The sequence below is a fragment of the Rutidosis leptorrhynchoides genome, chromosome 6 (genome assembly GCF_046630445.1).
Source record: "Rutidosis leptorrhynchoides isolate AG116_Rl617_1_P2 chromosome 6, CSIRO_AGI_Rlap_v1, whole genome shotgun sequence".
NCBI classification, from domain to species: domain Eukaryota; kingdom Viridiplantae; phylum Streptophyta; class Magnoliopsida; order Asterales; family Asteraceae; genus Rutidosis; species Rutidosis leptorrhynchoides.
In genome coordinates, this window is record NC_092338.1 from 93,581,141 (window position 1) to 93,590,193 (window position 9,053).

The following is a 9,053-nucleotide window of genomic DNA, read 5'->3' on the forward strand; positions in this document are numbered from 1 at the left end:
AAGCACTTGTAAAAATATGCGAAAAGCTTATTTGTGAAATACGAATACTTATGAAATGTTTTAAAGATTGTTTCATAATGATTATAGTATTTCGCAGTGTTTAAATAGCAAAGTGATGAAATTGCCCACTTTTGCATACGAATTATTGCGAAAGGAATTTTATATCCTAAGTGTTTGATTTTGCCAATGCTTAGATGCTTCGCAATGCTAATTAATTGCCTAAGGATCGTTTCGGCAGACTTAGAAGATTCATAACGTATAAGCATATACGCATACAGATTGTTTCGCAAAAGTACGCATTTATTATGTGCACAATAATATATGTTGGAAATTGCAAAGAACAAGTTTGTGTTATGAATATTGATAATGAAAGCGCTATAAAAATAGAAGTACTTGCAAAAATATGAAAAAGCGAAATTTTATTAATAAGGTCGCAGAAGCAGCTGCGTGCTGTTATACAAAGTGCGTACTAATCCTTGGTTAAGTCAAGCTTGATGATGTCATCTGCAGTGACATCTTCTTGCTCACTTATTGCGGTTATCTTGGGGAGGGGAATTTCGGCTATGCCCTGTTGAGCAACCGCGTATGCTATTATCGCGTCTTCCAGTGAGCAAAGACGATCAGCTAATGCAGATGGTAGCGGGTCTGACAGTGGGCAGCGAATAGCAATCTCATCCATAAATTCAACCCTCTCGCATAGCCTTAATGCGGCGGCAAATGTTGAAAAATTTACAGAAATAGGCTTGGAGTTGAGAATCTTTCTAGCCAGTTCAGGGAGATGTTGGCGGACCTTGGTGAACTCAAGTTTCGCAGAGGCTTTAGCAGCAAGAGCGTTGTCTCGCTCTGTTGTTAGTTTCATCACATTCTCTGACAGTGCTTTAATGGTGGCCTGCAGTTGGTTTTCTTTCTCAGTCGCAGCAGCAACCTGTTGTTTCAAGTCATCAACAGTGATTTTTGCTGCGGTTAGCTCATGGGAGAGATTAGCACAGCGTTTTTCGCTGTCTTCAGCTTTGATCTTCTCAGCATTATACTTTAGTTGTTCAGCTTCAAGAACATTGAAAAATTGTTCTTGACGGCATATAACGTCATATGCTGATTTGAAGCACATGTAGAAATTTTGAACAAAACTATTATGCGCGTCCAGCGCAGAGAGTTTAGAGAACTCGCGGCGAAGCTCGCCGGGATTGCTAACTTCATCTGTTGGCGCTGATCCAGAGCAGCAGCAGATGAAGCACAAGTATATCCTGCTAAACCATCAATCCGCACTCCATAAGAGTCAGGTGGAGTGCGGAACAATTCGGTGATTTGATCAAGAGTGTTCGGGCTTACAAAGAAAGGATCACCAGAAGAATCGCCTGCAAAATAACATCGTTGGTTAGTTGGTGAAATAAAACTAATGTATATTTTACGTATGCAATAACAATCCGCAATATACCAGTTTACTGGTCCCCTTCGTGTTCCGATATAACTGGATTGTCGTGAGGGGGGGTCTCCTGTTGTTTATGTTTTTTGCTTTGCGAAGACGGCGGTGTTTGTAACGGCCGCTTGGTAGAACTCGGCTTTGTATAGGGAGATTTGGAGGTTAAATCGACGATTGGAATGGGTTGCTTTTCTTTTGATGATGATGATTTAGCTTCCGGGCTTGTTAATAGTTTGGTGATCAGAGTTTTTGGATCAGCTTTCCTATCTAACTCGTTAATCTTCATTTCAAATAACGTACGAGCTGGAAGTAAAGACTAAAATGATAAAGGTTGATTGATGAATTGAGAAATTTTCTAATATTTTGGAAAAATGAATAGTGAAATTGTGATTTCAGATCACATTATATATAGGCGACGGGGTTAATTATGTTAATTACCTATTGAGATAATTCAAACGGTAACATTGACTGTTATAACGGTAACAAAGATAATGCGAAATATGTTTCAATGCGGATAGCGGTCAGATCAAACTGCGAATTTTTAGAGTTTATCATGATGCATTTGTTTCGCAATATGTATCATAATAAACTGGGGGGACTTGATCATATACATAGCATTGTACATGTATATTTTATTGGCTAAAGGCCAAAGGAAAAACTACGCGAATTATAATGCAAAGTTGTGGAATATTCGCTGAAAGGAAGTTCAGCGGTTATGTTTTCGCATTAATGCAAGACCGCGGTTTAATCCGCTGAGTTTCCGTGGATAGTTAAGTAACTCGCAGACCGCGGATATTTCGATTCCTATAAATAGAGAGCTTGGCCTCTCATTTATAGGTTGTTGATTCTCTGCCATTTTACCGAAGCCTTTGTAATTTCCACTTGTGATCTTGCCCAAGGGATTTTTACACCGCGCAAAGGTGAATTAAGCTAATTAACAATCAAGACCGGGTCGGGGTGGTTGATCACTTGATAGTTAAAGTGAAAGACGATCATCGGGGCCCAAAATAATAATCAAACATTCCATCCTCCATTACAATCTTATTGCACTCAATCCGTAATTAAGTAACATTATTAATTAAGGATTGATCAACAAACAAGTCAACATAACCAACCACAAACACCTCAAAACAACCAACCTCAAAGCCCTTACATACCAACGTTTGACACATCACTCGAACAAGACAAACCCGAGGAAGTGCAAGAAACACAACCCGAAATTGAGGAGGTCGAAGAAACACAAGAAACCGCCGCCTCCAACAAAGGAAAAAGGGCAAAGGTTATGTGGTCTGACGAGGAAAGTAGGATTTTGGCAGAGTGTTGGATGCGCGCTACTCTAAATCCCAGTATTGGAAACTCCGAAACACATAGTTCATTTTGGGGGACCGTCCGACAAGATTACAACTCTAAAGTACGGGAACAAAGGCGTATGGATCAAATATCGGGCAAGTGGTCCAAGATGGCCAAAGATATCAAGATATTTGTCGCACTTTATGAAAAACTTGCTAAGCATTGGCCTAGTGGAGCCAACGACAACGATATTATGGTGTCAGTTTAGAAGGCGTTTCGTGAGCAACAAAAGAAAGCCTTCATGTACAAAAAAGTGTGGAGAGTTGTTAGAGATTGCCCCTAATTTCAAGTGTATGAAACTGTGGTGACCGCCAAACGTCGTGCAACCGAGCCTGATCCTATCAATTTAGGAGATGCCAATCATACACCGACTTCGACTAATAGCCCGACAATCAATTTGGAGAATTTATTTCGAGGTCCATCAATTCGCCCCACCGGGTCGTGCAAAGAGTCAAAAGAGTTCTTGTTCATCGGATGCGGCATCTCGTTGTTCTTCGGAGGATGCCAGAGCCGCGGTTTATGAAACTGCAAATGCTACACGTGAAACCATGAGGGCGATCAAGGAGGAAGCTGAAAAACGAACGAGAAAGTTGGAGGAGCAAGTCGACACGCATGTGATGTTGGAGAGTTTGAAGCTTCTAGCTACACCGGTGTCTTCCGACATTCCACCCGACCAATACGACTTGTTGATGCGAGCTAGGAGTGACATAACGAAGAAGTATTCGAGCAAGTTTCTGAATCAAAATTAGTGTTTATTGTTTGTAATTTTTTTTTTTTTTTTTTTAGGAATTTGTAATGTTTTTATTTTTTATTTTTAGGAATTTGTAATGTTTCTTTTTTTTTTTTGGATTTTGTAATGGTTTTTTTTTTTTTTTTTTTTAGGAATTTGTAATGTTTTTTTTTTCTTCTAGGAATTTGTAATTGTTTTTTTTATTAATAAAATTTTAATTTTTTACGATTTTAAATATTACATATAAGTTAATAATATATAAGTTTAATATAAAAAATAGAGGTGGGACCAAATGATGGGTACGTCATGGAAGTTAGCAGTTAGTGGTTGGTTAATGGGAAGAAGGTGTTGATGTGGCGCTGATGTGGCAGTCAGTGATCTCATGACGGACCGTCATGGTTAAAAGTGATCTAACATCAAGAACATCCCTTAGATCTACTTTGCTTCTCCAAATTTTCTTGCTCGCTTCTACAAACTTCTTCCTCCTCTTCTTTTCGTCGTTTTGTAGATCTAAGGTACTTCCTTTTCTCCGGTGGTTCGGTTTTAATCGCTTTCCGTTTTAAATAAGGTACCTTCGTCCCTTATCCCTTGTCCGATGTTGCTTTTGGACCCGATCTTCTTCTCCAGTTTCACTATAGGCGACCAGGCGGCGATTTCGACCGTTTCTTGCTCGAGATCTAGTTATTTCAAGTGTTTATGGGGTTTTTGTGTGGGTTCCGACCGTCTGACGGTTCTCCGTCCCTTTTCAACGTGGTCTCTCTTTTTTGGTTGTAAGCGGTGAGTTCCGGCGAAACTCTACAACCTTCTCGGTCGGCTTCGGGTTTGGTGGGGAATTGAGGTCGTTGGGGTTGGTGACGGTAGTGCGTGAAGCCCAGTGAAACTCGGTGGTCATGATGCAGCCGGCGGCGCTGGAGGGTTGGTGGCTGCTAGCAGTGGCTGTCGGACTCTTGGTGGCTGCGGGCGGCGAATTATAGTGGTCGGCTGTGGTGGTTGTCATTGGCTGCTGTTGGTGGCTACCGACGGTAGCCGACCGCTGTTTTGTTGGCTGCTTGGGTCCGGGGGTGTGTTATTGACGTTAGATTATTTGGTGAAGTTACTCTGTTTCTTTACGGTGTGCTTTTGCGTTTTGTTCCGGTCAATTGCTACTCGTCTGGTTCGTTCATTCCATCTTTCTCGTCGCCGAGTCTATTCGGTAGGCTCCGTGTCGTTGCCGACATTGTCCTTGGTTGACTTCGGAAAATTGATGTGGGCAAGGGTTTTCTCTTGGGGTCGTATTGTCTGCCCGAACGGTGATTTGTACTTACTCGGTTTGCTCGGTGTTTCTTTGATTTTACTTGGAGTGGACATGGGGTTTATCGGATACGAGAGGGTTCTTTGGTTTGCATGCCTCGGGTTAGGTGTTCTTGAGTTGCCCGTTGAACGTTTTTGGTTGAGCGGTTTACAGGTTATGACGAATGCGGGGTTGGATACGAGATCGGGGTTATATGTATGTCTTAGGTTTTTTTATAGGTGGTGCTGGTTGCTTGTAATTTTAATGTTCGTTTGAATATCGTCTGGTTTGTTTAGGACTTACAATGTAAATGTCAATTAGTCGTGGTCGTTTGTGACAATGTATTTTCAATGGAGATCGTCAGGATCTCCCAATGTATTACCACCGATCATTTGATCTATTATATGTATAATATGTATATATATAGTAATAATTTTGCCAAAAAAAAAAAATTAAAAAAAAAAGTTGTGTGATCAGAAGATGCGTACACCCAACGACTAACGGAACATTCAGTTTCTACTCACTGTTTTCCTTTTCTTTTACTGTTCCGTTGACGCCTTTGACTACGACGACTGATGGCGACTTTCACAAGGATAAATGAATTAAATAATATTAATATTTTTTCAATAAATTCTTTTATATAGAAGATAAATTAGATCTTGTTTGAGGTTGTTCTACGTTGTAATTCAAGTCAAATGGCGTTCACTATGTTCATCGGAAGGCTTCTATTTGCTTCTCTCTTTATTTTATCTGCTTATCAAATGTACGTATATATTATCTCCATTTTTTCGTATTACGAATTCATGATCCTGTTGATGTCATTTTTTAGGTTTTTGATTGCTTTAGTTCTCCCGTTTTCAATGTGTTTATGCTGTTGATGCTATCTAAATCAATTATTTTTTAGTAATTTAAAATGTTATTATGAGGTAAATTTAGATATTTGTATTAGGTTGATAACGCTTAATTAGTACTCAGTAGAAGTCAATTCACTTGTTGATTAATGTTTAATGTACGTGTACATGTACGTAGGTTGTAGTTTTGTTATTAGTTGGAGGTGTTGTATTGCTTTTATCTTTGTTATTGCTTATTATTGGTGATAGTTTGATTCTCTTAATGACTGTTGTTTCTAATATGCTTTTTCTTTTTTGTTTTATATTTTGATTCATGATTTATTAAAATTGGAGCTGGTAATGTATGGAATTGGAGATATTATATGTTTAATTTGGATATCTAAATGGTCAATGATCTTGAGATGTTGACTGCACACACATAGCAGATTGCAATAATCCAGTTCATGTTGATTCGTAGATTACTAGATTGCTTAATTAGTTTAGATCACCTTTTCATTACTATATAATATGCTTTTCTTTCTCATTTTTGTACGTGGCTTGATTTTGCTGATAAGTTGGAGTTGTGATGTTTGTTGAACTGAAGAAAATGGAGAAATAGTATTCGTTGCTGACAAATAAGAAATTTAGACCAGTTATTGACGTTAGTTCTTACTGAAACTTCAATTCTTAGTGAACTGGAATCTTATTGTATATTAAGGTTTTGTTTGTTTTTTAGTCTGCAAATCTTATCATGTTTTATGTCTGCGCGCCCACATATGTTTATACTGCGGACTGTTTGTTATATTTAAGACATAAGATAATATAATGTCTTATTCTGTCTGCAACCTCGCAGACTTAGAAATTTGCTTCGAAGTGCTGTAGACACGATTAAGTTATTTGGCAGACATAAAAACAAACAGTTTTCTCTATTCAGCATACAAACCTTTAGACCAAAGACAAAAACATCTTAAAGAACAAACAACACCTAAGTGAAGAAATTGTAGTTTGATGTTGGTAGATTCCGACATATAAGTGTGGCTATATTCACTTTCACTACTTTAAGTGATCGGTTTCAAGCCATTATTCATTGCAAAGTGAACCATCAACACCGAAAGAGCACTTTATGTTGCAAGAATGATCTAGTTTCAACTGTCAAATATGATGGCTATTGCTTGTGCTTGTTTATTCATATATTGTAGTGTAACTTTTCGTTCTTGTAATGCTTGTATTGTCATTTTTACAACAATGATTGGCTCGAAAGACTGGTTGATAATTGCTTCAAGGGATTTCTTTTTCTATCTTTATTCCACATATATGTATATTTATTTGATTCCGAGTTTTAGATTCATATTGGAACAAAGATTTTTCCTTACGATGAAGGCATTAACGCGTAAGCATAATAATGATGTTGTGCGTCATCTCAATAATACAAGCTCTTCTACGATCATTAAAATGCGCATTAAAGAACCCTCAACCTTATATGTGTTATGTGTATATTATATATCAGTGGGCTGTCTACACCTTTTTAGTTTATTTCAAGGATGCGGGTATTGGTGTTGGATTGATTTCATTTATTTTAGGTATCATGAATATGGAACTGATGGAGGTCCCGCTGTAAAGGTTCTAGAACCGAAACTTAATGTGTTCGTTAAGTTGATTAACTCTAAAGTTGGTATTCAAGTTCCTAAAGTTGATGTGAGCATATATCTTTCTTTGATTATGTCGTGTATTTGTATTTCTTTTTAATTTTTTCATTCATAATCCATATTGAATCCTCACTATTCTTTTGGTCAATGTCCGTTTACATTGATAGTATAAAAATTAAGGCATTCAAATTAACAATTTGGAACGCCAAATATACGTTTAAACGAGTGAACTTAAAGTATAACAAGATGTCTTTCACTTATGCAGCTAACGGTGACCCTTTTGTTATTTTACAGACCAAAGGTGTGGTTCTGGCTGTGATTATTTGTAAAGGCTTGGGTGGAGTTGGTTTCATATTTGGTAGCTATGGGGGTGCAATTTTGCTGGTAATTAAACCATTTACAGAATTTTTCATGGCACCATGAACTCTTGTTGCGTGTTCTAATTTTATCAGTATTTTGATTAAATTTAAGTACTCTGATCTGCCTACAGGCTCTTTACCAGCTCGTTTTTACACCCATATTGTATGATTTCTACAACTACGATGTTGAAGACAAAGAATTCGGTCAACTTTTTACTAAATTCACCCAGGTTAGATTTATCTTTTCTTTTGAGTTAAGAGTACTAGTTTCCTGTATTTTGTGGATCATAGTTCTGTACTTCCATTGTAAATCAACTAAAGTTGTAAAAGTCACCACCAGTCAGTCGGGACCTTGTAGGACTAATTGGCCAGTCAGGGACTAGTCGGACGTTGACCAACTTTGACCTTGACTGTATTTAACCTCCTTGGACCGGATAAAACCTACTTTGACCTAAAAAATCCGACTTTGATCGACTACATTGGACTTTTAACAACTCTGACCAGTTAAATAGGCCTAGTCATATACTAGTCGGGGACTAGTCGGACTACTTCAAAAGTTCGTGTAGTCGAGGGACTTTTACAACCATGAAATCAACACATTGTCTTTACTCTTTACTACATTTTTTTTAAATTTATCAGATACCACGATACACTAAAGCAGAAAGTTTTAGGCAGTGTATTTATAGATTTAAATTGAAAGTAATCATTGGGTTGGATGTCTTCACATCGCTCACTTTGGTATTCTATAGCATTTGCCTTGATATTATTACTTATAATCTGCTATCGGAGTTATGTTTTACCTCTAATGGATTTAATCGGTAAAGTAAAAGCATAGTCAAACAAGTTGAAATGCACCCTAAATTTATTTCAATGCATAAAGACCTTTTACCTATATTTAAAAATTAGTTTGCTGAAATAACATACTTATGTTACCATGTGTGACATATTATTTATGTACAAGAAAAAAAAAATAGACAAAAAAGTGTTTTTGTCGATGGACCTTATTTGACCCGACACGTTTGACCCAACCTGCACAACAACAGCTTTGCCATCTCGGAAATTGTAAAGCATCTAGGTTAAATTCCCACAACATTATGGAATGTTTTTTGATGGTTTTACGTTCTGATAGCAGAATATGTCTTTGCTTGGAGCGCTGCTCTTTTTCATTGGGATGAAACACTCGATATCACTGCGCAAATCACGGAGGACTCCTAAGACGAAAACCAACTAGTTGCGATCCTCATTACGATCAAGTGCCTAGCTTCAATGATGTACTACATGTAAGATTTGTAAACCACCATTTAAATCCATTCATATTTGACTATTCAAAACATGATTTGTATAAAATTTTAGTAGGGCTACGCCATCAGACATAAGAACAGTAGGTTCAGTATTGATTATTTGTTATTCAAACTGGTCTACCCCCAAATACGAGGGTGATTCATTGA

General features: G+C 37.6%; 1 protein-coding gene across 1 annotated transcript; it reads left to right on the forward strand.

Annotated features, from left to right (window-relative positions):
• The first annotated feature begins 5,368 nt into the window (after positions 1 to 5,368).
• LOC139855989 (uncharacterized) lies at positions 5,369 to 9,053 on the forward strand. The gene is made up of 5 exons (XM_071845230.1): positions 5,369 to 5,533; positions 7,181 to 7,295; positions 7,541 to 7,630; positions 7,737 to 7,835; positions 8,738 to 9,053. The coding sequence occupies exons 1-5, from the start codon at positions 5,466 to 5,468 to the stop codon at positions 8,834 to 8,836; spliced, it is 471 nt and encodes a 156-aa protein (XP_071701331.1). The 5' UTR covers positions 5,369 to 5,465; the 3' UTR covers positions 8,837 to 9,053.